Source organism: Sceloporus undulatus, chromosome 3 (genome assembly GCF_019175285.1).
Source record: "Sceloporus undulatus isolate JIND9_A2432 ecotype Alabama chromosome 3, SceUnd_v1.1, whole genome shotgun sequence".
In the NCBI taxonomy this organism is placed as follows: Eukaryota; Metazoa; Chordata; class Lepidosauria; order Squamata; family Phrynosomatidae; genus Sceloporus; species Sceloporus undulatus.
Window position 1 is genome coordinate 201,683,877 of NC_056524.1, and position 27,901 is coordinate 201,711,777.

The following is a 27,901-nucleotide window of genomic DNA, read 5'->3' on the forward strand; positions in this document are numbered from 1 at the left end:
ATTGTATTACCATTTACACCTGTGTGGTTCCCAATTGGCTTCTGCTGAGTCACTCTGACTCTCACATACATGTTTTATTTCTTTGACTGTATAACCCATGTTGCTTTTTCCTTGACACTCCTAACCTGACCGTTGTCCACTTGTTATAATGCTTTGTATATAGACAGTCTTTGAAGACTGGAAACTTTCAGTGGTCCAAAAATACATGTGTTGTCTGTTCTCAACAAGTACATTGCAGGTCCATTTCTGAGTAGAGTTCAATTTATTGATGTCTGCCTTTTATAATCCTATATGACTTGACAACACAGAATAGACTTTTTCCACATAATGGTTCCTGCACATTAAGGTTTTCTGCCATCGATTTGAGCTTTGCTGAGTATTATTGATCTGTCATTTCAGGCACAACACCACAAATTGGATGAAGGTGGATTCAGGTTTTGATTTTGTATTAACAAGAATCAGTAAAGAGAAGCAAAGCTTTGATATGTTTCTAAATTTCATTGCTAATATATTTATGGCATATTATTAATACATAACAAGGATAAAATGAAAATACATCTTATTATGAAGGAGAGCATTTCTAAAGATGTCTACATTGGAGTAGCATAACATGAAATATGGATAATTAGTTAGTTCCAACTAGAAGAAACTCACTGAACCAAAGGAATTTATATGGGTGCTAGAGTGTTACAATATTCCCATTGATTCAGTTGGTCTAATCTAGTTGGACCCAACCATTGGATTTTGGGCAGAAATTTTATTAGGGCTGCATTTGCATCTGCACTGCAGAAACAATCTGGTTTGACACCACTTGAACTGCTATGGCTCAATGCTATGGAATTCAATATTCTTGATCTCAATAAGAATGCCTTCCACATACGTAAATTGTGAAGTTGTCACATGATCACAGAAACTACCCTATGTTTGCTTGATAAATCATCTAGAAATTATTTTAACCATATGAATATGAATATGAATAAGTCCTGTGAGCTTTTAAGATAATCGATTTATTTTACTGTTATCATTTATTATTTATAATCCATGCACAATCATTCTCAAATAAATCTGTTAGATACCACAAGACATTATTTTAGTTCTACTGGAACAGACTGAACAGGCTATCCCTATAAAATTTAACATAAGACAATATCCAAAATAAATATAAGTTTAAAAGGTAGGTTGCATATCCACCCAAAGAGAATTCACAGGATGGTCTCCAGCTTGGCTTTCAGTGTTTAGGTGTGTTTTGCAGCACAGCTATTTGATACTCTAGTGGGGAGATATAAATTAGATTCACGATGGCAGGTTTGTCTCTCTTTCAGGAAGAGTGCAGAATGAAGGTCTGAAGAAAGAGCTAACTATCAGTGTCACCAATACAGTCTCTCCAAGAAAGACTTTGATATACACATTTAGGTATTTACAGTGGTGAAAGACTCTTCTCTACTATTGCTTTTGGAAATTTGCAAAGGAAGACAGTCTCTTCAATACACTCCAGCCAATGTTTCAAGAAAGTAAATGATGCCTTGCACAACAATATGTCTGCTGAAGGTAAGCCAAGGATGAAGAAGATCATCACACAATATTGTTGAAGCAATGCTACAAACACTGCTGAAAGAAAGTCCAAGTGTTTTCATTGTCTCATTTATGTGTGCATTAACCACTGTCAAATCTATGTCAGACTGATTCTTTGTTCATGCTTGGCCCGGCATCTTGCTCAGTGAAGATTCTGCAACAGAAAAAAAAACAAAAACATATATTTGTTAAAGCGCTTTTTACAAAAGTGATCAAAGGAAATGAGATTCTGGAACTTGATTCTGCCAAATTTCTGGACTGGATTTTACAAACTGTTGTGTTCTGGAACAGCAATTCCAAAATGGCTGCTAAACTCTTCTTTGAGATTGAAATTCTTCAGTACCCAGTGCATGGGATATTGTAGGTCCCTATCCATGCCCAACTCATTCCACTCCATAGGTTTTGATAAATATTCCTACTTATAGTTGACTATATATATTTTAACCCCCAAAGTGGCCACAATTGGCCTTTCATCAGTTCAGCTCACTAACCTGGGTAGTAATACGGTATTAAAATTAGTTAAATAAAGAGTAAGACTATTGCCTTTGGCAATCTTTGGGCTCATTCCCTTTCTCCATGTTCATATAGTGCTTTGATTATTCGTTATGTGGGATCTTTTCTTCTGGCAGACTATATAAAGAATTTGACTGTTCCTAATTAAAGGTAAAGATAGTCTCTTGACATGAATGTCTAGTCATAACTGACTGTAGGGGGTGGTGCTCATCTCCATTTCTAAGCCGAAGAGTCAGCATTGCTCTGGTGGTCATGTGGCCAGCATGACTGCACCAAACACTGTTACTTTCCCACCGAAGTGGTACCTATATATCTACTTGCATTTGCATGCTTTTGAACTGCAAAAGCAGAAGCTGGAAGTAGTGACAAGAGCTCATCTCATCATGCAGCACTCGGGCCTAGACTTGCTAATCTTTTGATCTTCTGATAGAATTAGTGTCTTAACCATAAAGCCATGGCATCCTAATTACAGCATACTATTTATTAAGACCAGATGTAATGCTTTCCATTCAGAATTGCTTTACGGTAGGTACACTGGGCTACCCCTCTCTTTGACATTCTGCCCTTGTAGGCAAACTATGAACCTTTGTCACATATTGAAATTATGTCACATGTTATCTTGTATTTTTTACTACTGTCACAAATAGTTGATCTCTCCTCTATTAGAGCAGTGAGAATTGCTGTATTAGAAGATAGATGTTCTAATGTCACCCTATTCGTTGCTAAATTCCTGTTTTTGATTATTAAGATTAGAGAGCAGGAAATACCAAAATAGGCCAGAGTTCCTAAAAAGTTTTTATTGAATACAGTCAGCCCTCTATATCCATGGATTCCTTATCTGCCGATTCAACTGTCCACAGTTTGAATATATATATATAAAAAGATATATAGACGTTCCAAACCCCAAACCTTGATGTTGCCATTTTAAATAAGGGGTACCATTTGTATGCTATTATATTTAATGGGACTTGAGCATCCACTGATTTTGGTATCCATGGGGGGCCCTGGAACCAAACTCCAGTGGATACCGAGGGCCCACTGTATGTCAATTTTATTGTATTTATAGAATATTAAATTGTATCCTATCTGATATGTACATTTTTGTTGTTTGTTTGTATCAATGAATCTGTGGACTGTAATAATAAATACTGTACTGACTATATGTATTTTCTGAGCACTCATTAGAATGGCCATTGACCTGTTCTACAGAGAACCAGGCATCCTCTATTTGGAAGCCTATCCAGTTAGAATTTAGTTTAAAAACCAAGAATTGTAGAAAGTAACAAGGTGAGTGTTGAAGCTTCCCATCAACAGTTAGGGTTACTAGATCAAGTGGGCACAGACATCACCTAGCCACAGTATTTCCCTCTGAAGTGAAATGTATTCTAACTATTTAACTGACATTAATTAGTTCTAAACTGATCTATCAATTAACACATGGAATATTTAAAATTTATATTGACACATGTGGAAATAGTCAGTGCACCCTAACAAGCACTCTTCATTTAGAAATTGATCCAGTTTCCAGTACATTTCACTGTGCATTCAGATTATTTAGCCTGTCACTATAATTCCATTAGTTTTAAAAACATGACATCCCTAAAATTTTCTATCTCTTTTTCTTTAGTATGCAACACATTCTATTTCTAGGCCTTTCTGGCCCTAAATCTTAATTAGGAAGATAATGACAGTGGAGACAGCTTGGAGGAAAAGGCTTGATATGAATACATATTGTTGTAAAGAGAGGATGATGATGACAATGACATTATTGTTGTTGTTATATTTAAAAAGTAGACATTATGCAAGGAATTTAAAAAACAAACAATGACAAATTCTGCCTGCATATGTGCAATCTAATAAATGATGCTTTGTGTAGTTATACAGCTGAACTAGCTGTGATCTTAGCAAAATATATTTTTCCAAACTTAGCTTTGTTGAGGTAATGCAAACACAAGGTTATGCTTTGCAGGAGAAAATTGGTGGATGGATGCAGAAATGTGACTTAACTCTTTTTATACTCACTGAATCTCCCTTGCACATCTCCATAAGGCTTATTTTTGGCCACTGTGTTCAGCTGGAGGGTAATTACTTTAAGGTAGAGGAGGACTTGATGGCCCTTGACATCGCTTCCAAATCTATCATTCTATATTTCTATGACTCAGGAGCCAGTGTGGTGTAGTAGTTTGAGCACTGGACTACAACTCTGGACACCAAGGTTCGATTCCCTGCTTGGCCATGAATCCCACTGGGTGACCTTCGGCAAGTTACCATATTCTCCGGCCTATAAGACTACTGGGCATATAAGACGACCCCCAACTTTTCCAGTTAAAATATAGAGCAGGGGTAGGCAACCTGCGGCCCGCGGGCCGGATGCGGCCCGGCGAGGCCTTGAGACTGGCCGCAGCCCGGTCCTGCCGCCGATTGCTGCCAGAGCCTTTGGGGGGCAATTGTCTATAGAAGCCTCAGAAACATGCATTTATATTAATATTTTTTTAAAAATCAGCAAATTTTTTCGCGTGTCCTCCATTTTTTTTAAAAAAGTGTCTTCCATTTGAAAATTTTGTCCTACATTTGTCCTGGTTTATTTATATATTTAATTTTTTTAAAAAAAATTATTTAATTATTTATTTTTTGGCTTCGGCCCCCCCCAGTTGTCTGAGGGACAGCAACCCGGCCCCTGGCTCAAAAAGATTGCCTACCCCTTATATAGAGTTTGGGATTTACTTGCTGTATAAGACTACCGCTCTTCCAATGTACACTAAATAAAAAATTTTAAAAAAACATCAGATTTGATTTCAATACGGTAATTTTAATTCAAATGCTTATGACATGCAGGTTCTTAGCAGGAAAACTTGTTGTATACAAAGCCTGCTTGGATTGGTCAGCTCTCCCTGCCTGCCCAGCCCTCCCTGTCTCCAAGACTATCAGAGCAGTAGCGCAAACACAGCTCTTTTTTCCACACCCTGGGCATCCCAGACGCCTGCAGCTTGGTCTGGCCTTCACTTACATCTTCCCGGTGAGGCACCCCATCACCTCAACATCAGGACCGTGTTAAGTCACTTCCATGAATTCTGGTGAGTGGATTTTCTTCTACCGTACTTATACAGTGCTGCCCTTGCTGCTTTCATAGGGTCGTCGCATATGGTGGGGATGCAGCCACGGTCGTTTTTGAGCTCCCTCCACCATATGTGGCGACCACAGATTCTCCAATCTGGCTCGGAAGTTTCAGCACCTGCCCTGTAAGATGACACCAGGAGTAAAAGATGACCCCTGACTTTTAGGAAGATTTTCCTGGGTTAAAAAGTAGTCTTATATGCCAGAAAATACAGTACATGCTCTCAGTCTCGGGAAGGCAAAGGAAAAACTTTCTCCTAACAAATCTTGCCAAGTAAATTGAATGGCAGGTTTGTCTTAGGGTTGCTGGAAGTCAGAAATGACTTGAAGGCACACAACAACATGGATGTAAAAGAGCGGATGAAATTTTCACCACTGAGTAAATCAAACCAAGTCCTAGAAGAGACTGGAATTACATGAAAGTTAAATAAGGATACATAAATTTAAGACTTAGCCAAGCACTATTTTCTAAACAAACTAAATCTATTTACACTTTGCATTAAATGAAGCAAAGAAGCTTGTCATGCACACTTACCTTGTGTCTTTTCTCCATTAGGAACACTTGCATCCCCTGGCATGTAGAATATCTGAATCTGGGAGACGATGTATTGTCAGCTTCACCTTTTTTAAAAAAGGGAGATGAAATGGTCACTTCATTATATTTAGTGATTACAAGGCCACCTCTTCTTTATGTTAGTAAGATGTTGTTTTTATCAACTTTAAAAGGCAGACTGTGGCTGTAAAAACACACCTTTTCAATACATAATGTGCAGCCTTAGATTATTTAATCCTCCAGAGAGTTTTATGAATTCAAGCAATATCTGAATCTTGGTATTTTGCTTTAAAAGCGTTTTTATCTGTTTCAACCATGTTTTTTTTAAATATATATTGTTATTTAGTTCTTTTTAATTTTTGTAAAATAAGATTTTAACTTAATCTTTTAAACCTCTGAAAGCCACATTGGATACCATCCTGGGAGAAAGGCAGGGTATAAATTCAATAGATAGATAGAAGATAGAGGCCATGAAAAAATCCAAAGGCAGCCAAGTCTTGCAGCAGGTGGTCTCAACCAGAGCCTGGAACAGTTACATTTTGGTAATCAAAAAGTAACTTTCACAAGCTTTAGTCTCAATAAATACTTGTATTAGCCAGACCCACAGAGGTAGCAGAAAGAACCAACAACTGCCACTGTCATTGTTGTGAGTATCCAGATGATCGCAGAAGGAATCAAAGCAGTGGCAGATACAGCTGGCAGCACATGAGAAGCTGACCTAAACTGAGGTCAGACTAATTCAGTTAAGACTATTTGTCTTATTCAGTGTTGTCTACATTGTGTCTTCTAGATGTTGTTAGACTACATTATCTGAAGGCCACAAGTGTCCACTCCCTGGCCTCCTGAAGAGTTTCAGCAGCTATCCCGTCTCAGGTCTTTCACATTACCTGCCATCAACCCAAGCTTTCAAATGGAGATGCAGAGATTGCAGTGAGGGCCTTCAATGTACAAATCAGATACTATACCATTGAACCATGGTCCTTCTTTAGTAGAGGAAGCCAGAGGAGATCATAAGGTGGCATATCAGTTTGGTTAAAAACAACAACACTCCTTTGTACTCCAACTCTGCGAATTTCTGCCAGCCAGCACGGTCAGCAAAACAATGTTTTCAAATTCTGGGTGATCTTTATGTCAGCAAGAATAATAGCTAACTCTATGGAACAACTGCCATTGCTAAAGAGGACCCATGGTTGAAACCACTTTTGCCTTCCTTAGCCAAAAATGTTTTTTAAAAGTTTTCCAGCTTGGTTTTAATATGATAGCTTATAATTCATGGGTTTTCACTGTGGTATGTTTTAATGTTGTAATCCACTGGGACGAAGGTGGGATATTAAATAAGTAAACTAATTAATCTGTTCATGCATCTGCCCTGATCACACATAAAGGATGGCTTGGGACAGAGGTCTATGTTTAGAAGAAAAACAGTGCATAAGGATGCAGGAGAGAAACTACATTTTCTCTTCCATGGCCTTTCCTTGCTTCTCATTACCAGTTCAAGTACAACAGCAGAAGGAAGCCTGGCAGGTAGAAGTATAGCTACAAGGAACGAAGGATGAATATTCTGCCTCCCATGATTTTTCCTTCACTCTCCAAATTTCTAGTACTGTAGAGAGTGAGACACTGAAAACTGTTCACAACCAAAACTCTTATTTTCTGTGTTTGTATTCCCTTGGTAATGCTGCCTGCCCCCTTTTTTAGATTTATAAACTCTATTTCTAAATGCCTGGTTGAAATTTTAAGTTACTTTTAAGCTTGTTGGAGGCTCTTGGCTTACACATTGTAAACCACTTAGGGAGTACTTAAGTGCACTGGTAAGTGTTATAGAAATGTACTTGCTATTGCTATTACTGCAGTGAATGCCAGTAATGGAGTAAATTTCATTAAAAGGACAGAATTCTTATTTCTCTCACCCACAACTACACCCCTGCAGAAAATTGTTTGCAATAACAAACACCAGTAACACAAGGCAGGAAAGAAGTAAATTTTGTCCTTCTCTCTTTCTTCCCTCTTCTTCCATCACAGGGTCTTCCATCAGACCCTCTCCACTTTATGCTAGAACTAGGCAGATGGGAACAGAATACAGTGATGTGTCTGGCCTCCCGTGCCAAATTTAGGGGAATGCACTAGACTTCTAGATCTCCTCTTCTCTACCAAATATAGCCAGTATTCTGTCTTTCAGTGAAAGGCTGTGACTAGCATCTTGATCAGCTGCTGGAGAATTGGAGGCCTATGGTTAATGTTCACGATTCCCTTACAGATCATGTTGTGACAATTTTGGCAGTGAGAAAGCCAGCTGTCCTACCCCGCTAATGGAGGATTACCATTGTACAAGATAAAGGTTAAAATGTGGAGTTATGGGCTTAAAGCCAAACTGCATTCAGGATTAACCTGGAAAAAAAAAAGGATGTGAGGGCAATCTGGCTGAGACATCTGTCACCCCATTGATCGCCAGGGTTGATTCGGCTGATCTGGCTGGCTAGGCGGGTGTCCCCTTCCTCCCTCACCGCTCCATGTGCGTCCCTCCCGAAGCTGCGTGCTCGGTGGAAGAGGACGACCATCCCAGATAGAAGGAGTGTACCGTTCTTCGGTCAAGGGTATACGATAGCTGCGCTCCCCTGCTAGAACCTCCAAACAAGCTCAAAAATGTGGAGTTATGGGCTTAACGCCAAACTGCATTCAGGATTAACCAATGTATACAAAACAGGAATGATTACAGATACCCATTTTGCAGAAGGTACTGGTAACTGAATGTAGCACAGAGTAAATGTAAACATATGGAAAGCCTGTTCTTTCAGCCAGTATGGCCAACCATTCCTCTCTGATGTGGGCAAAAAAACAAAAACAAGCCACATTGAGGGCTGCTAATGACACAGTATTTTGTGTTATTACTATAGGCTAATAATGTTATAATGATTTTTAAATTCATTAAAAAATAAAAATGGAAGGTTAGAAATATGGTTAGATACAAAGATTAAAAGAATAAGATTTGCTGGTTGTTCCTAATAAAAATGTGAAATCAAGTGGTAGCCATAATATCTCAGTTCCTCTTCATTTTTCTGTCCAATATAATCCTTTTCTTTCTAATCTCTCAGTCCACAAGAACAGGCAAACTATTCTTCTACTCACATCTACTGTTATTTGACTCTCCAGCCATTAGTTCCCTGATGCTTTGCTCAATTCCTCACTATATCCATTTACTGTTCCTTTCCTTTAGTGGCTCAACCTCCTGAACAATTTCCATCTGCCACAGATGTTCAGCAGCTATGTATATGTATCTTTCCCTTTTTACCACTAGAACACAGAACAATGGATGAAAGCTACAGGAAAAGAAATTCCACCTCAACATTAGGAGGAACTTCCTGACAGTAAGAGCTGTTTGACAGTGGAAGATACTCCCTTGGAGTGTGGTGGAATCTCCTTCTTTGGAGGTCTTCAAACAGAGATTGGATGGCCATCTGTCAGAGATGCTTTGATTGTGATTTCCTGCATGGCAGGGTGCTGAACTGGATGGCTCTTGTGGTCTCTTCCAATTTTATGATTCTATGACCGTTCCCTTTTTACCAATGGAATAGACTATGCTGTCTTTTGAGCTCTGCCACTCAAATGAAATTTATCTACTAGCTCAAATTATTCTTCTCACATAGATGGTGTGCCACAAGGCTGATCCTCCTCCTCAGAAGCTAGAATGTTTGCAAATATTTCTTGAAACCATTATTTCTGCTATTGATGCTTTTACCTGCATTAAAGCTTTTTAGACCATTCAAAGAAACTAATTTAGTAAAGAGCTTACTTGCTGTTCACCGCTATGATCTTGGAATAGCGGTATATAAATAAAACATATTATTATTATTATTATTATTATTATTATTGCTTAGCAGCATTTTCTTCTCCTTTGTTTTCTGTAGCTCAGGCTTTAAGAAGAGACTTCCTAGCTAAGCTCCAGTGAAATTATGCTTAATTTAAAGTGAGGCGCTTATAATGGGAGTTATGCTACCACTTACTACCTTGCGACTAATAGCATTAATGGTAAAACATGAAATTATCTGTGATATCTTTGCCTGAACATTATGACTAGACAAGCTCTAGGAATAATGCCCAATACACTAGTCACTGCTTGGTTCTGTAGCATTAATAAGTGGAATAGGCAGTCCTTACCTCTTTTCTTGTGGATCGGCTTGTAAACAAAGAAATTTCATCCATGTTCATGACCTGCATGTCATTCATAGCCACTACGTAATCCCCTTGGTGAAAAATACAACCTAAGTGATGTGGGTCATTCCACTTGGAGACACTGTGGTGGATCACAGACAAGACAACAAACATGAACTGATAAGGATACTTGTTCACCTCTGTGACACTTTCTGATCTGTAGATGACAAAATGACTCTGATAGCTACATAATGAATTCAGACAAACAGTAAAAATCAATTAAAATTCAGAGTGTTTCAAGTGGAGAAATGATATCTAAGTAGGATTGTATAGCGATCTTGAATTGCAGCTCTGCTTTGTATTATGAGACACAATTTTTTGTTTTGGCCATATGTAGATGAAAATGAGAAATCATAAAAATGTTTAATTCTGAACCACTGCAATGAAGTGCCATGAAGGACACTTAATTAGCAGCAGCTTTTGGCAATTTTCAAAAAACCAGAATTGGCCTGGGGTCCCACAGTCAATATATACAATTCCCCCTCCCCGAATATTGCTGCTTCTGCCATCTTGTTTTTCAGGACAGGACTCAAAGGAGGGACAAATTGTCATGGGAAGTCTCCTCTTTGTCCAGTAGAAGCTACCATTGTGAAGAGTTAGAAACCAATGATTTATGTGGATGATGACACAAAATTATTATGATTCCAGCATGTTAATTTCTCTTGTCAGTGCTCTTGAATTAACTCTACAAAATTTGCTCCCCCTTTTTGAAGCATTTTCTTAGTCATATTCTGGCGGGTCTACCCTCAAAAGGTGTAATGTAGATAAATAATAGAAAGGATTCAACCCTCTTGCTTTGTCTATACCTCCAAGAGCAAATGGAACAATATAGTAAGTCCAATAGAAATGCCAGCAGCTAATTTGTGGCTGTTCTCTTTAGCTGGTTCATCTGAAAGCCCAAACACATAGATGCCTATGGATCAAGTATTTTGCTAAGAAATTTTATTATGTTATTGTAGCCCTATGCAAGTTGCACTGAGTTACAAGATTTAAGATAACATACCCTCTATTTAAACAATCTCTTTTTTAAAAAATGCATAATTAAGAGATACTCTGATATTGCTCCCTTGTGACACTATTGTAAAGGTACATTTAAAGATCGATTCCTGTTCCTGTAACTTGAATCCAGTGATTCTTGCCCCTTGTTTGGTAGATGTCAGTAACAGTTGTCCTCCAGTCTGATGTTTTTAATGCTCAGAATCTTAGGCATCTTGGGCCTTTAGTTGTTAGTTACTTGTTTGGTTAGTCTCATTGTTGTAAATATGCCCATCAATATTCTATGATAGGGGATGTCATTTCTGACACTTACTGAGAAGCATTTCCTCCTATCACTGCCAGGACCTGAAAAATTGGCTTCTTGTGCACAGTGTGCAGCATATGTGTGAAGTACATCAAAGCAGAGCTGAGAGAGTCAGTCTTGCAACTGAGAAGAGTGTAGAAGGGGAGGCACAGCAGGGAAGGAACTTTAGACACTGCTGGTCTCCATGCAGTCTATCTGTTTGGCCCTCCTACTTTTCATCAGTTCTTAATACTAATACTTGAAGGAGAGCATCAACTTCCATACTGTCTATCAACTCTGAAATGCATGGGGAGAAATGGATGCATGTCTTAGCTTCTGCTGCAGACAAACAAACAAGCAAACAAAGTCATTTCTCCTCATCTTTTGCGGAGTTAAAAGGCAGTACAGAGGTTCAGTGCTTTTCTTTTTCAATTAAAATGCCTCTCAAATAATGCATATCATTTCCTGTAGACTTGAACTGGGGTGGTCCTGACATGATATGTTACTGTTCCACTGCCTGACCAACTAACTTCACAACTATATCTTGTGGTCTGTCTGGCTCTAAACCTGGTTGCCATGCATCTTCTTGAAACTGTGCATGAGCACATCATACAATGGCCAACAGCATTCAATTAATATAACAATTTGATTGAGAGTTCCTGCATGGCAGGGGGTCGGGCTGGATGGCCCTTATGGTCTTTTCCAACTCTACGATTCTATGATTCTATGATAGCAATGCCTGTGGCCATCAGGAACAGATGGGAAAGCTAGATGTGGACAGTAGTTGTGGGAGGGAGATGGGAAGAAGCTGAGGACCAAACTCATGGATTAGGGCATTCTTCCCCCTGGTCCCTGCTGTTGGCCTTGAGAGCGTTTTCTTGGCTCATACAGTGTCTCTCTTTGTCTGTGTGCATGTGTGTATCTATTGAGAGAGAGAGAGAACAATTCAGTTCCATGCACTGTGGAAGGCTTGGTTAGAGAAGACATATCTACTCTTTATGATCTCTGTAGTTCTATCTATGCATTTATTTTGATTTTTCAGATTGCCAGGATTGTTCTGATTCTTGATGTTTTATTGACAAAGTAAATAAATATTGAAATTATCTATTAAAAGGAAGGCCAGCCTGTTTGCTTTTATCACAGGAAACAAACTGTGGTAGAGAAAGTGTGACATCTTGTGGTCCACAAAGGCTGTAAAATTTATGCTCCCATCAGTTTTATTTTAGCTTATCAACTAACATACATGAGAATGATCTGAGAAGATTATGCTAGCATCTCAACAGATACTAAAATGATGGCTTTCTCAGCTTTTTAAAGCCTAAGCCACTAAGTACCAATTCTCAATATGTTTGAAGAAAAACCTTTCTGTTCTGTATCAGGATGTAGGGCAATGATGGACAGAATTCAGAATTTCAGAATATTCTTAATTTCAGAATATTCCATCAATTTGAAGAAATTGAACAGCAGCGACTTAGGGTGCGAATATGCCCTATGAACTAAGGAACAGGATGCTACTTGGCTTAGAATTTGTTTTTCCGTAGCAGAACCAAGATCACAGTCCTATAATACGAGAATCCATTCCATGCTTTCCTCCATAATTCTTGATTTCAGTAGTCTAACTAATAATGTGAGCACCAGTATTGTGTAGTGCTTTAAGTGGTGGACTATGGGAGAACAGAGTTCAAATCCCTACTTGGCCATGAAAATGCACTCAGTAATCTTATGCAGGTCGCACATTCTTAGCCTCAGAAGAAGGCAAAGGCAAATCCACTCTGAACAAATCTTGTCAAGAAAACCCTGTGACAAATTCACCTTAGGGTCTCCATAATCTGGAAACAACTTGAAGGCACAACCACAACAATTAATACTGCAATTCACTATACAATTCCTTGGGAGTAAACCATTGATGTAGTAAATGGATAAAACTGTTTTGTTAGATGGAAGCTATTTAGCTGTTCCTATTGTTTAATAACACAAGTCAGATGCTGTTGCTTATCAACAGGAAATATCTTGGAGCTGTGGCTGTAGATTCCTATCTACCTCCTGCTCTCACTTGGTATTTTCCAAATTTGGTACCCTCCATATGTGTTGAACTGCTACCATCCCCAACTAACAGGCTATTTGCCTGTGTTAGCAGTTGCATTCCAGTATATCTTGAGTGAACCGGGTTGTGGAAGGCAGGAATAGAGCAAGCAGCCTCTTGAAGAAATACACACTAGTTCTCCTGGGTTCAAAATAAACACAGGAACCCAAGAAAATCTGTGCTGGATCAGATCAAAGCCCTTTCTAGTCTATCATTCTATTTTTGCAGTATCCACAAGAAACCCATAAGCAGGATAAGAGCACATCAGCACCCACACATCCATGCTTCTCAGCAAGTGCTATTCAAAGGCAGAATATAGTACTTTAATTATAGCATACTATTTATTGTTGATTTACTATATGCTTGTTGTAGACTTGGCAATCACATCATAGCACACATTCTTAGGTTAATGTTGTTTTGCTTGTTTTAAAATATATATCCCATTTATTTCCTAAGGGAAACCTCAAAAGACTAACCATTAATAAAAATAGTAATAAAACAATGATAACTTTTTAAAAGGGAAGCCAGTCTGGTGCAGTGGTCTGAGTGTCGGACTAGGACTCTGGGCAATCTGGGTTCAAGTCTTCATTCAGTTATTGGAACCCACTGGGTAACCTTGGGCAAGTTATAGTTGCTCAGCCTAAAAGCGGCAAATCTACTCTGAATAAATCTTGCCAAGAAAACCTTATGATGAGATCACCATACTCTGGAGACAGCTTGAAAGCACAAGCTGTTTTGATTGCCCTTGTAGCAGTATAAATAAAAGTTTTATTATTTATTATTATCATGACAACAACAAACATTAAAAACAACAAATTCCATTTAACATCCCTTATAAATAAGCTACAAGGTTAATTTTAAAATGCCTATTGAAATGAAATGTTCTTAACATACTTTCAAAACAAGTAAAAAATTGGACCCTGACTATTTTTTGAGGTGCATCTATACTGTAGAAATAATGCAATTTGACAACACTTTAACTGTCATGGCTCCATCCTACAGAATCCTGGGAGTTGTAGTTCTGTGAGGCACCAGCACTCTTTGGCAGAGAAGGCCAAAGACCTTTCAAAAATACAAACCCCAGGATTTCATAGGATGGAACTGCAGCACTTAAAGTGGTGTTATACTGCATTATTTCTGCACCATTGCACAACTGGGAAGAGGCATTAATGCTGGTAATGGTATCAGTGCTACTTTGAGCTACAACAGATTTTATGTAACATAGGCTAATGCACAAAAGCAGGAGTGATTCATACAGTAGGTAGGCTGGAGGTTTCGAAATCAAATCAGTTTAGCTCAATAAATGAATAAATTACATATTAGTTGGAGCTGTTTCTTGTAAAAGAATGTTCTATGGTGAAATAGCATTGTTGAAAACAAGCCATGCGTTTCCTCATCCAGACATATTAACAATGGCTGAAGAACACATTTATTTAAGTTTCACTGGAAAACTTCAAAACACCATGAGACACCCCATTAAAAATAAAGTAATTATTTAAAAATACTTCAGGTGACATCATGAAAAGCACCATAAATTTTAAAGGCCTTACCATATAAATCCAGAAGCTTCTGTAAGTGTCAGGCAATTGGTAAAGTCATTCTGTGGAAGGACAAAATCCATCTCTTGCAGTTCAGTATGATCTGTGATTTTACTAAGAGAGAAAATAACATGTTTTGTGAAGCCTAAATTGTATATCTAATGAGGCGCTACTGTAAGCAGGCATTAGTAATATTGCTTTCCTAAGTGGGAAAAATACAGTAGATAAGCAGTCAATTTCTCTGTTGTAGCTGAATTATAGGCCCAGACAATGCATGCCCACAACTTTACTACAAGTAAAGTCCATCTCTATTTCCCTCTCCACTCCCCACATTTGTTCCATAATTCATTCCCTCTCCCAAACATTCAAGGTGTCCCAGGTTAGGCCAGTAATTCTCAACTGTGAAGTGGGAGTCCAAACCTTTTCTGTCCTTAGAGAGAAGAGAAAAGGCAAGGAAGACACTTGGAGGTTCTGCCTGAGGGAGAAGGAAGGGGATTACTATTCCTTCCTAAGATGTTAAAATATGAAAATACATGAAAGTGCAAACAAAAAGATGCACACTAAACAAAATATATTTATTCATATACAGTACATCAAATGCTGTGTGTGTGTGCAATGTCTCGATGCAAATGTAAAGGGTGTCACAATGGTAAAAGGTTTGAGAGCCATTGCATTAACCTTAATGTTAGTGTAATCCTGCCTATGGAGTGCCCCAAAACTGGAGAATTTGCACCCTTGTCTCCTGGCTGGTGATGCCTCATGAAAACTGGGGCCTCAGGGCTAGGCCCTGAGATCTGGCAGCCCTATCAACTACTCCATGAGAAATCTCACTTTCAGAGCAAGAACAAGACATCAAATGCTTTCAGTCCCCATTCCCCCCCCCCCCCCCCAATTTGTAAAACAAACAAGCAAACAAAAAACCCTTTGCACAAAACCATCTTTGTCAATATTATGTTCTCTTCCCCAAGCACACATGCAAAGCAAGTATCTAAAGTCATGACAGTGATCACAAAGACACAGACAACCTATCCAATGTATTACTGTTATTAGCCATTGAAGCAAAGCAACTGTGACCTCGTTTTCCAAATTTGCACATTTTATAGAATATGTATAAAAACAGTCTCAAAAATGTGCAAAAACTCTTGGAGCCTGACATTTTTTTTTCAAAATCTTGCAGCAAGAACATGAGGGGACATTTTTCTGTTTACTGAATAAGGACAAACCAAGACAAGATTTACATGCCTCTCAAAATCTCTATACAGCTGTTGGGCACTTGTGTCATTACACTGTACCTTGAACCTTGATGCTATGAGTCACAAAAGAGGGACAAGGAGCCCAGTAATAGTAGCAGTCAACCACTGCAAGTCTTGGTCAACACTGACATAAGCTGAGCTCAAACTGTACATGTCAGATGGTTTCAAAGTTCAAAACATGCTTGTAGAGTAGTATGTGTAGAAATTCTTATTTCCCAACAAAATCAAACTATGGAAGACACAAGAACCATAGCCATTTCTCCTGTTCTTCTGCAAAGTACTTGAGTCAATGGAACAAAATCCAATCTCTGCTTTAGTGATTTCCATAAGATCACATTGCAGGGAACTAAAGATTCTTTCCTGGTTCACTCAACAGACAAAAGCACTAACTTCAGATACTTGTTATTAAATACAAGACTGATTTTATCACTTAGGTACTGAAACAAAGCAAAACTGATTTAAACAGAAATGCTTTCCTTGAGCTTTGAGGCATTTTAATAATAAATCCAGAAAAATATGACTTATTCAAAACATACTTACTCAAGAATTATGGACAACTGAACCACAGATAGACATGATATTTTGGGTGTTTTTTCTGTTTTGATTTTCCTGGGTGGGACTGTTGGTTTCAAAGGGCTGTCCTCTGTCACTTGTGGACTCCTACTGTTTTCCTTGATTGTCAGAATGGTTGGCAATTTATCATCTGTTGATGCAGACTGAGGTTTTTCTTTTGACAATGCTAGACTCCTTTAAATTAAATTATATCACAGGTAAAAAGAAATGCACCATCTCTCATACTGTAAAAAAGGTATCTGGGAAGATAACTAAAAATACATAACTGTTATATATGGTAACAGGTTCAAGGATGGAGAAGAAAGGGAGAAGGAGGATTATAGAGACACATCCTGGTCTCGGCAAGTTATCCACATTGTCCATCCTTTCTGCACAAAACCTACATGCACACAAGGTAGGCTTTGCCTTGAACATAAGCCTTGAAAAGAAAACAAGGCATGGGAAAGATTGCATATAGACAATGAGGAGTGTGGCTATGGGGTGGGAGGCAAAATGAGGGCATTGCCTCCAAATAAAAATTCTGCCTTTTAAGGAAAATTTATAGTCTAGGTATTACCTTGGACATGTCACATGCTCTTAGCCTCAGATGAAGGCAATGACAAGCCACCTCTGAAGAAATCTTGTGAAGAAAACCCCATGATAGGTTTGCCTTAGGGTCACCATAAGTTAGGAAAGACTTGAAAAGTATGCAACACCACCTAGGAAAAAACCTCAGCCAGGACAATGATAACAAGGCAATACTGGACATTATCACACTGCTTTTTTCATCAATCTGGACATGGGCTAAGACCATGTAAAAATGGGTGTTAGTGCGCAGCTTTGTGTCCAGACTGGAGGCATCCTGTACCCGATCAGGACTTCTCCCGTACTGAGCAATGAACTGATAAGAATCATTTTTAGCTCAATACTGTACAGGAGAAGTACAGGATGCTTCTGATCAGGGCACAAAGCTGTGTGATAACATACCTTTTTAAACTGTCTCAGCCTGTGCCCAGATCGGGAGAAAATGGCAGTGCGATAATTTCCACTGAAATAGCAAATATAAAAGTTCTGGATGTGAATGCTTTTCCAGATCTCACTATCTGCAATTTGAGAAGCCTAGGGACTAAAAGATAATTTGATGGCGGAGAGACAGAAACTTTATTTGGGGAGGGCATTGCTCTCATTTTGTTCCCACCCCACCCTCTACAGCTACACTTCTGCGGACATCCCATATGTTTACAGTTTTTGTAAGTGCAGATTCTGTGGCTATTAATAGTATTAAAGTTCAGTGGTCTAGGCTAAAGTCAGCTGTTGTGTTTTCACAATATGCACCCACATTGACCATATATGTCTGGGCAAAGTTCCCAGGATTTTTTTTGTTCTGTGGCCACTCAAGCATAAGGAAGGTCAATATGCCCCTACTCACTGCCTTTGAAAGGTGTACAGTTCCACTGGAACATCCAGAGCATTCCAATTTCAAGGACAGAATTATTGCTGAAGTGTTTCAAATCTAGGCATGGCTTGTCTTACCATAGCCATCCCCACTTCTCAAAGGGACTAAAACAAGACTGTGTGGGTATGTGCCTTCAAGTCACCTGTTGACTTATGGTGAGGAATTACGGTGAGGATGGCAAGGAATACTCTGATGTAGTTTTGCCAGGTCCTTCCCTGAAATATAGCCTACAGCACCTGGTTATAATTGGTGGTTTCGTGCCTACTACTGCAGAGTATGTCATCCTAGGGAAGTTCCAAGGCAAAAGGCTCATGTCTTATATAAATAACCTAGCACAAACTGAGAACATCTTTGTTCAATTTTAATTTCAACAGAAGCCATATAATTAACAACACATTTAGTTCACTAGCTCAGTTCAGATGTTACTAGTAATAATACTATCTCATTTTTGATGATATTTCACTTGATTAAGAGATGAGGAAATCTGGAAACCACACACATTTTTTGTGATATCAGCCCAATAAAGAAATTACTGCCACATTGATTTGGAAATGCTACGCCCTATAGCACAAAGAAAACTCCAGTGTTTTCTGAATTTGAATTCAATAGAGTTTAATTATAATAGATTCTAGTTTTGTGCTTTCACAATGGAACATCCCTTGAAAAGGCTCTTATGCCAGAAGTGTGATGGTGACTGGGATGAGCAGCAAGATCTCCCAGGAAGGGAAAATGTTCTTGCTCTGGTCAATGGTAGCTGGTGGGCCCCATGTTAGTGTTTTTTGTACAAAATTTAAAGTAGTCCAAAATGCTAAAGCTATATTGAGTATGTGTGTATTCTGCATTTTGATATCTCCTTCAAACTTTGGACTAAAATCTGGAGTCACAGCCCCATTGACATGGAAGTCTAGTGTGCTATGCCTATGATTAAATATAGGTGAACCTATGATTATCTAGAAATAACTTTGCAAGGGAAATCCATAAATCTTTCCTCCAAACAAATGTAGGAGTGCTAGATTACTTACAAGTCTTTCATAGTCATATATACTCCATTGTTGTTGTGTTGTTCTTCATCTGAGCTGCTAAATTCAGCAATAACACTATCCAGCTATTGGGCATAAAACCATATACAGATTATTTACAAACAGAAATATATAAAAGCCAGCATACATTAAACTTGGTGCTCACAAAGAATGCTTTTTACTGAACTCCTTAATTGTCAGAACTCCCCTCCATTCAGTTATTCATTCGGGGTTCTGTCATTAGAGTTATAGGTCATGGGTTAAGAGTAAGGATGAAGGATGGATATATTAGTTGTAGATGCATTCATGTATTCATTTGAGGGTTTTAAACTGAGGGGCGGTTAAGAGATTATTAGGGTAAGGTAGCAAGGGGTTAATAGAATGAACAGAAAAAGTGTAGACTGGCTCTGGCTCTGTGCTGGGTTGGAATGCAAGGGAGTTACCCGGCTAGCAGTGAGTGTCTCTGTGCTGGGGGGGAACGGTCTTGTAGGTGTATGTTGCTAATAGAATAGACAAACCACTCAACTCACTTAAACCTGCTGCTAATATATGTGTGTTGCTGCTATGTACATACTGGGGGGTGGGGAATGATGGGTATTGTAGTTCTGTTGATATTAATATTGCTCAGGTTAGTTATAGCTGAAATGTCTATGCTTCAAGGTCACAGGTGCAGTGTGAAGATAACGCCTTGTGGGAACTTAATTGTTTTGAAAATGTGCCAAAGTTCCCGGACTGGAGGGCATTACATCACTGGGGAGGAGATTCTTCACTGCGAGGGAAAGTGCTGTCCAATTAACTTGCTTCATGGCTTTATGGGGTGGGATATTTTCTTGGGACTATATAACCCATCGGGGACTGTACATCTTCATTCCTGACAAAAAAGTGTGTTTGGATACTTCTGCTTGTTCCTACAATAATCTTTAATTGCTTTCTCATTGAGTTTTGTTGTGGAGCACGGTTCTGGAGATTCCACTATCTCACATTAATATACATGTCAGTTTGGATAAAACTGGTGTCTCACTGAGAACAAAATAAGATAATCTCATTGCTTTATTTTCATCAAAGACTAAACCACCAAAATACATTCATTCAATTTCTGTACAGACCCTGAGTGTCGGTTTAGAGACAAAAAAGACTTGGAGGGGGGATGGAAAGACTACCTGGAAATTTCAGCTTGTCCAAAGACTGGCAGCCAAATTTTCAACAGGGTCTGGGTACAGGCAACCTATGATTCCTTTGTTATTTGTTGGCTACTCATAAGTGCCAAACAATTTAAGGTGCTGGTTGTGATTTATAATGGCCTCTAACACTTGTGTTCAGTTATTCAAATCTACCCATACAAGCCTGCCCTAACTCTGAGATCACTGTGGGAGACACCTCTTTTCACAGGCACATTTGGTGAGAATACAGGAGAGGGCCTTCTCAGTATCTGCTACCGCACTCTACAAATTTCCTTCCTCAGGAAGGGCTGGATCTGTCCTTGCTGTCCTTCTGTCACCAAGTGAAGACATTTCTATTCCAGCAGGCATCAGGGAACTGGTTTTATACAATGGGCTTTTTGTTTTAGTGCAGTAGTATTTTCAATCCATGTCTTTATCTATACTTTTAAATTAATGTTTTATATGGTTTTAGGTCTAGACAGTTTAATATGATTTTAATTTTAACTTTTTGTATGTTTTTAGCAATATAATATGTTGTATTACTTGCATTTCCTTTTATTCTGTAAGCCAATTTGAGCCACACTTTTGGGAAGAATGCAGGATACAAATAAATAAATTGATTTACTGATTGATGTTATCGGACTGCAGTTCCCAGATCTCCTCACGCCTAAAAGTGGCTAGGGCGAACAGCAGTTTCCACCTGACAACTTTTGCAGTGTTGCACTTTATCTCCCTACTCCAAACCTGTTTCTGTCTGAAAAGGAAAGCACTCTTGATAGTATCACTATACACTAAGAGGTCCTAAAAATCAACAGGAAAAGATTCCCCCTATTTTCTCCTAGTGAACTGTATCCAGCAGCAAGATCAAGTGAGTTTAAGTTATTTGCCTGACTCTAAAGCCACATTAAAATAGATCCAGAAAAGAATATGTTTCTAATAGAATCTATACCACGTCTGTCATAAAAAAATACATGATTTTGTCTGTAAATGAGACACTTAAGACAGCACTTCAAATTCAGACAACATATAGTATTGATGTATATGCCCTCCAGAAGGATCCAGCCTATGTTGATATGGAAGAGAAGCTATCATAGTGCAAAGATATGTCCTGGGAGTGGCCTTAGGATGTTGCACAGGGTGGAAGAGAGCACCAGCTGTCATAATGACTTTAAAAAGGACATATGCAGGCATAAAATGGACTTAGGCTGACATAATGAATTTTAAAAATCATGTTAATGCTATATATATTTTTATAAAAAATAATTGTTATGATAATACACTAAGCAGTTGTAGCAGTAGTCATTAGTGCCACAAACAGGATGTCACCCTAATGTGTAAAATTTGTTAAGGTAATGAGATATTTGTGGTAACAGAAAGAGTTTGCACATAAATCGTAGAATGCTACATGCTGAAAAAGAATGTAAAAATTGAATCACTAAAGTAGAGAACAGAAAAAGTCATGTCATTTATGTTACCTTGGCTAGAACACTCCTTGGGGTAGCATAATGTCCCTCCATATCATAGTCCTCCCCTGACTGTTTGTCAAGTGGAGTATGTTCTAGCTGTCGCTAAAATTAAAGAAAAGTGTAATTACTCTTTGTTCTCTATATAGGGACAATTGTTAAAATGGACAGTGCACAAAGTCCTTCTCCTTTTGAAACAAAACCCATTAACATAGAACAAGGTTATCGGCTTCCCCAACAAAACAAAGAAACAAAAGAAATGAATGTGATGTATATCACCACTTTGAGAAGTATATTGTACCATAGGAAAAAAAGAGCTGTAGGAAATATACTTAATACAATTGTGATAAGAACTGTGGGTACATTTAATAAAAATGAATGAGTGATAGAATCATATAAGCTAAAGGCTGCATATAATTGAGGGCATATGACTATAGGAGTCTATGAGAATTTATACCAGGTAGTCATTATGGAAAATGTGAGCTTTAGTTGTTGGAAGCTGGGTGTGTGAAACTTCTCCCAACAACTCACTGATGTTAATTTACTTTCCAAATATGTACCTGTTTGTTTTTTTTAAGAAGAGATGAAAGGTTTGGAAAGAGTAATTATTGACATAGGACAGGGGTAGGCAACCTTTTTGAGCCGGGGGCCGGGTTGCTGTCCCTCAGACAACTGGGGGGCCGAAGCCAAAAAATAAATAATTAAACAATGTTTTAAAAAATTAAATAAATAAATAAACTGGGACAAATGTAGGACAAAATTTGCAAACGGTGGACACTTTTTTAAAAAAAGTGGAGGACACATGAAAAAATTTGCTGATTTTTAAAAAAGTGTTAATATGAATGCATATTTCTGAGGCTTCTATAGACAATTGCCCCTGCGTGCGAGAGGCCAAAGGCCCCGGCGGCAATCGGCGGCAGGACCGGGCTGGGGCCGGTCCGAAGGCCTCGCCGGGCCGCATTCGGCCCGCGGGCCGCAGGTTGCCTACCCCTGACATAGGAGATCCATTTTTAATACAGTTTTCATTGGCAGCGGCTAATCAATTCTAAAACATTAACTGAAGGGCTAAACAGACTGGCACTAAATGCTGGCACGAGGCTGGAGTGTAGGTGTGGCGACTGCTTGCTGGCAGCCCAGACTCCTCCCTGATGCCAGGGTCATGCTGCACGCCTGATCACGCCTGGGCAGCTTCACGCTATTTCTTTGGCACAGCGTTTAGACATGCTGCACCAATGAATCAGCAAAAAGCTGCCACTGTGATGGCAAGCGCAGCTTTTTGCCGCTCTAAAAAGGAGCACCATTTTGCCGGTTCTTTTTAGAGCAGCAAACTGCCAGATTGGGGCTGCGGTGTACCGTTGCTGCTGCCTCAATCTGGTGCTGAAAGGGGCTCCAGAACACCGCTGTATTGGGGCAGTCACTGTTCATGGAACTATTCCCATTGCATGATTCAGGAAAGTGCTGCAGTAGATGCTGGAAATGGTCCACAACGTTTATTCAGCTCCATTTTCTGTACTCACTAGACGTAGCAGAAGTTTTCTTGGTGACTCATAAACATGGTCCGTTCCAGAGGGGACTTGATGCACAGGTTCTGATGTTGGCCTTTTCTTGGAAGCAGTTGTTTCTAACTCCTAACAGCCCAACAAATTAAAAAAAAGAAGAGCACTGATTTAAAAAGAAAACATTAAAATTAATTAAATGAAGTTAAAATTAAAATTAATTAACATGAATTAACATCAAAATAAAAACAAACCATTAAAAGAACAATTGTACAAATGATTAATTAAAACTGCTTGCTAGATAATGGCCACAGGCTTCTTGGTGAGAGATGACATGTAAACAAATCAAGTACTTGAGATATCATTTAACATTCAAAGTTTTACAAATGTGGAAAAGAAAGAGAGCAAAATATTTAAAATTCTAAACCAAAGCATTGAGCACAAGCTGTCAAAGGCCCACTTAGGCTGCATACAGTTGCTTATAACTTCAGTTTGAGATAACTATGGCTTCACAAATTGTGGGAAATTTGCTGGACTGCTAGGGAAAATAGTCACTTTTTTAAAAAGTACTTTTCAGCATGCATACAGTCTTACTGTCTGGATCAAGTTCATGGAAATTTGAAGTAGTGGTAAGAAGCTGAAATGATTGCAAGCTGCAGGTTGGCAATGTAGTGAAATATTGTTCAGAAGTGAGAATGCATTTGGAAGCCATGATCACAGAGGAGTGACTCATACCTCCAACTGTCTTCATCTGGCAGGGACAGTTCCAATTAATCCTCTGTCATCTCACTTTTTCAGTTCTTTTTAAAATGTGTAATTTTTATTTTCTCCCTTAGTTTTCCTCTGTGTAGTCAGCTTGCTTCAATTGCTGCAATCTGAGTTCAAAGTGCAAAAGTAGTTTGCATTCAGTTAGCAGGAATGAGAGGTGAGGAGCAGGTGAAATCTTGCCCTTCTCAGTAGACTGAGAACAAAGCAAACTGCTGCAGCCTCCATTGACTGTGTTCTTCCTCATTAATAACTCTTCTGTTGCTTGACCACACATGTCCTGGTTTTCATGTGTGAGAATTTGGAAAATATGTAATTACATGGACAAACATCCATGTAAAATACACCTGCTCTTTCCAGTGCTGTGCCCAATTTATATATTTATCGGGGGACTTGGGAGCAAAATTGGGCACAGCACTATATAATTCTATGGCAAGAGCAAACTCATTCTCCAAGTATGAATCTTTATACGGAATTGTGATCAAAGTTCCAAAATATATTTAGGAGGAAAATATCCCAAAGGACTTAAGGAAAAAAAGCCCTACCAAACAGATTCAGGAGGAATGAATATTTTCATTGGGCAATGAATGCTGACTGAATGTTGAGGAAAGAATGGAAAATCTGAATGGAAAAGAGAAATGGAGAGATGTTTGCTGGAAAAGGGTATGGCTGCCTCACAGAAACTCTGAACAAGAGCATTTCACACTCACCATTTTGTTGAAGATGCCCCTGTGCTATGAACTGTTTCTACAGATCAAGTAAATGCAAGCATTAAAAAAGTTAATATAAATCATACTCACTACATATTGATTGCCAGGGCACTGGTCATCTTGGGTGACAGTAGCAATGTATTTTTCATCAAGACATGCAGGTGAAGATTTTGACCGAATTCTGGGTTCTCGACTTAAGAACTGAAACAACATAGCAATTTCCATGTGACATTAATAAAAACACCTCACAGACACAACTCTTTATCCCTTCTGACAGTTAATGTAGATGATGTATCAGCTACTTAATAAATATCAATCCATATCTTAAATCCAGAATGCTGGTCATTGAAATATCTAGATCCATTTCATTCTGATAATTTTGGCCCTAGGGATTCAACTCTGTACTGAATTGAATATTTTAAAAATGAAATAATAAATACAATGGCCATTATCCTATTGGAACATTCATGGCCATATTATCAGTGGTTCAAAATGGTGCAATTTGTTCCACACCTTCCACAAGCTCTCACTCCTCTCACAAGCTTTCCCAGCATATGTGTGTTGTGTGCCTTCCAGTCATTTTCAACCTTATGCCAACCTTGTTGTGGGGTTTTCTTAGCTATATTTGTTCAGAGGGGTTTTTTCATTGCTTCCTCTCAGAGTGAGAATGACTTGTCCAAGATCACCCAGTGGTTTTCATGGCTAGACAGGGATTTGAACCCTGGCTTCCTAGTGTCCTAGTCAAAAACTCATACCAATACACCATACTGGCTCGCACCTAGGAGTCCAGAGCTGAAGCAAAAATGGATGAATTCTGCTTACTAGTCTTTCCCACACTCCCTCAATACACACATAGGGAACGGAAGATAACAGACCTAGCAACAATAGGACAATTCTAACTTAGAAGGAGCAAATAATTAATTAATAATAATTTGTTTTATTTATATACCACTATTCCAAAGATCATAGTGGTGAACAGCAAGTAAGCTACCGTAATTAGCAAGTAAGCTAATTTGCCCCCAACAGTCTGGGTACTCATTTTAGCGACCTCGGAAGGATGCAAGCCTGAGTCGAGCTTGGGCCCTTTTGCTGGTCTTGAACTCGCAACCTTGTGGTTTTGAGTGAATGGCTGCAGTACAGGCATTTAACCACTGCGCCACCAGGGCTCCACATACTGTAGTATGTGGCTCTCTGAGGTTTTTAAACTTCAACACTGGTAGAATAATTTGAATTTGGGTCCCACTTGGCAACTTTTTTCCCACTGTAACAGTGCACAAACGTATCTCCAGATATGGCAGTGCAAAGGCTTCTTGAGAAATTCACAGTATGCTGCCTAGAAAGTGGTTTGTAGACTCACAGAGGCAAAGACAGTGGCAGCCTAGGTCTCCAAGGAATTTAGTTTGTTGACTGCTAAGGTTTGTTGCTTTTCATTTCCTGCCTTTGTCCTCAGTACCCTCATTAGCAAGAAGAGGCGTGGTTTTTATCTGTATCAAATATCCCACAAGACTACCTTAAAACCACCTTAAACAAACATCTGAATGCAGGCCTGTGATCCCAACACCATCACCTTTATGACTTTTAACACCTTTGATGAAAAACCCAGTGAGCTTTAGAAGCTAGCATAACATATTTTGTGCCTTTTGGGTGGCCTAGTAAAGTTGTCAATGTGATTAGGGCTGAAGGGTTAGGGTTAGGTTAGGGTTAGGGTTAGGGTTAGGGTTGTTGTTGTATTTGCTGTACGTCCAACACCGTTTCCCTTGCATGCGTGCTGTTTCCATTATCATCCACATTTTGTGTGTTATTTGTGTCATTGAGTAAAAATGCATGGAATCAATGTCACTAAAGCAGCAGGATTGAAAATGAGTCTACTGTAATTTATGTTTGTCTGTTTTAATTAATTGAGCTAGGTTTCCCTGACTTGTGTAGGGAGTGGTTTCCTACAGGTACAGCAATTCTTGATAGTAACTCTGCTCCTCTGATCCATGTCAGTCTGTTGTTGGCTTGTACATAACTTCCAAATGTTGGTGATGTAAAACAGGGACATGTGTGGCTGACCATCACCTGAGTATGCTTGCAACCAGGCAACAAGAAGGCAAAAGTTCCATCTGCCTTGGTCCATTCCATCTGCCTTGGCCCAGGCCTCAGAGAAAGAGAATAACCACTGGACCTCATCCCCTTTCCCACCACCATTCCCTTCTCCTTTTGTGTCATGTCTTTTAGATTGTAAGCCTGAGGGCAGGGAACCGTCTAATTAAAAATAATAATTGTAAGCTGCTCTGATAGCCTTTAGGGCTGAAGGGCGGGGTATAAATACCATAAATAAATAAATAAAAAGTTACTAATGGAGAATGACATGAAAAACTACAGCTTTAAGCACAGAATCCCTGGAACTTATGTATCAAGTTTAGACAAGCCAGTTTAGACAAGCCTGAAAAAGAATGGAGGGAATCAAATATGCCCAAAACTCCATCCTTCCCTTTCGTCTTCCTTCAGATGAGTTCAAACTTTTTTTCCAATATGAACTCAGCTTGCAGCTGTTAAACCAATGACTAATAGGGAAACTGGGACATTTTAAAAGCAACTGAGAAAGTAGGACAGCAGAGGATTAACTGGGACTGTCCCTGATAAACTGGGGCAGTTGGAGGACAGGTTTGCAGGATACTCAGGTTTAGGACTCTGAACTGCTGGGCTGGCCAACTTTTTCCTTTCCATAATTCTGTTCATTTATATAGGTGGAGATTTCTGCTCTATTGACTTTCAACAGAATTTCTGATAATAGTTTAATAATGCTAATTGCAAGTATGCATCAATCAAAATAACATGGCATTTATTTACCTCTTTTTCATTGCAAGTTGCAAATAGGAAGTTGGCCCAATCCTCAGTGCTTTTGCTGGAGTTATGAGTTTGTGATTTAAGAAAACAGGAACAGAAAAAGACATAAGTATGAAGTTGTTATTTTTTTCTCTCAGACCTTTTAAGCACACTCATACAAAAGAGTACCTTCAAGATAATCAGGAATTTCTAAAGAGTTCCTGCTCCTTTATATCCTAATCAAAATTTGGAAAAGTTACTTTTTGGAAATTATTACTCTTAAATTCTTGAAAGGTGCAGTGCAAAAAAGTTACTTTTCCAGGCTTTACCATAAGTGATATTGCTCACGGAACAT

General features: G+C 38.8%; 1 protein-coding gene across 1 annotated transcript; it reads right to left on the reverse strand.

Annotated features, from left to right (window-relative positions):
- PLEKHS1 (pleckstrin homology domain containing S1) lies at nt 1–27,678 on the reverse strand. Its single transcript, XM_042459318.1, has 10 exons — nt 27,571–27,678; nt 24,826–24,936; nt 23,282–23,392; nt 21,777–21,869; nt 19,145–19,227; nt 16,655–16,861; nt 14,874–14,975; nt 9,908–10,043; nt 5,735–5,820; nt 1–1,726 (listed from the first exon to the last, which is right to left on the reverse strand). Exons 4-9 carry the CDS (start codon nt 21,816–21,818, stop codon nt 5,752–5,754), a joined length of 639 nt encoding a protein of 212 aa, XP_042315252.1. The 5' UTR covers nt 21,819–21,869; nt 23,282–23,392; nt 24,826–24,936; nt 27,571–27,678; the 3' UTR covers nt 1–1,726; nt 5,735–5,751.
- Nucleotides 27,679–27,901: the final 223 nt, after the last annotated feature.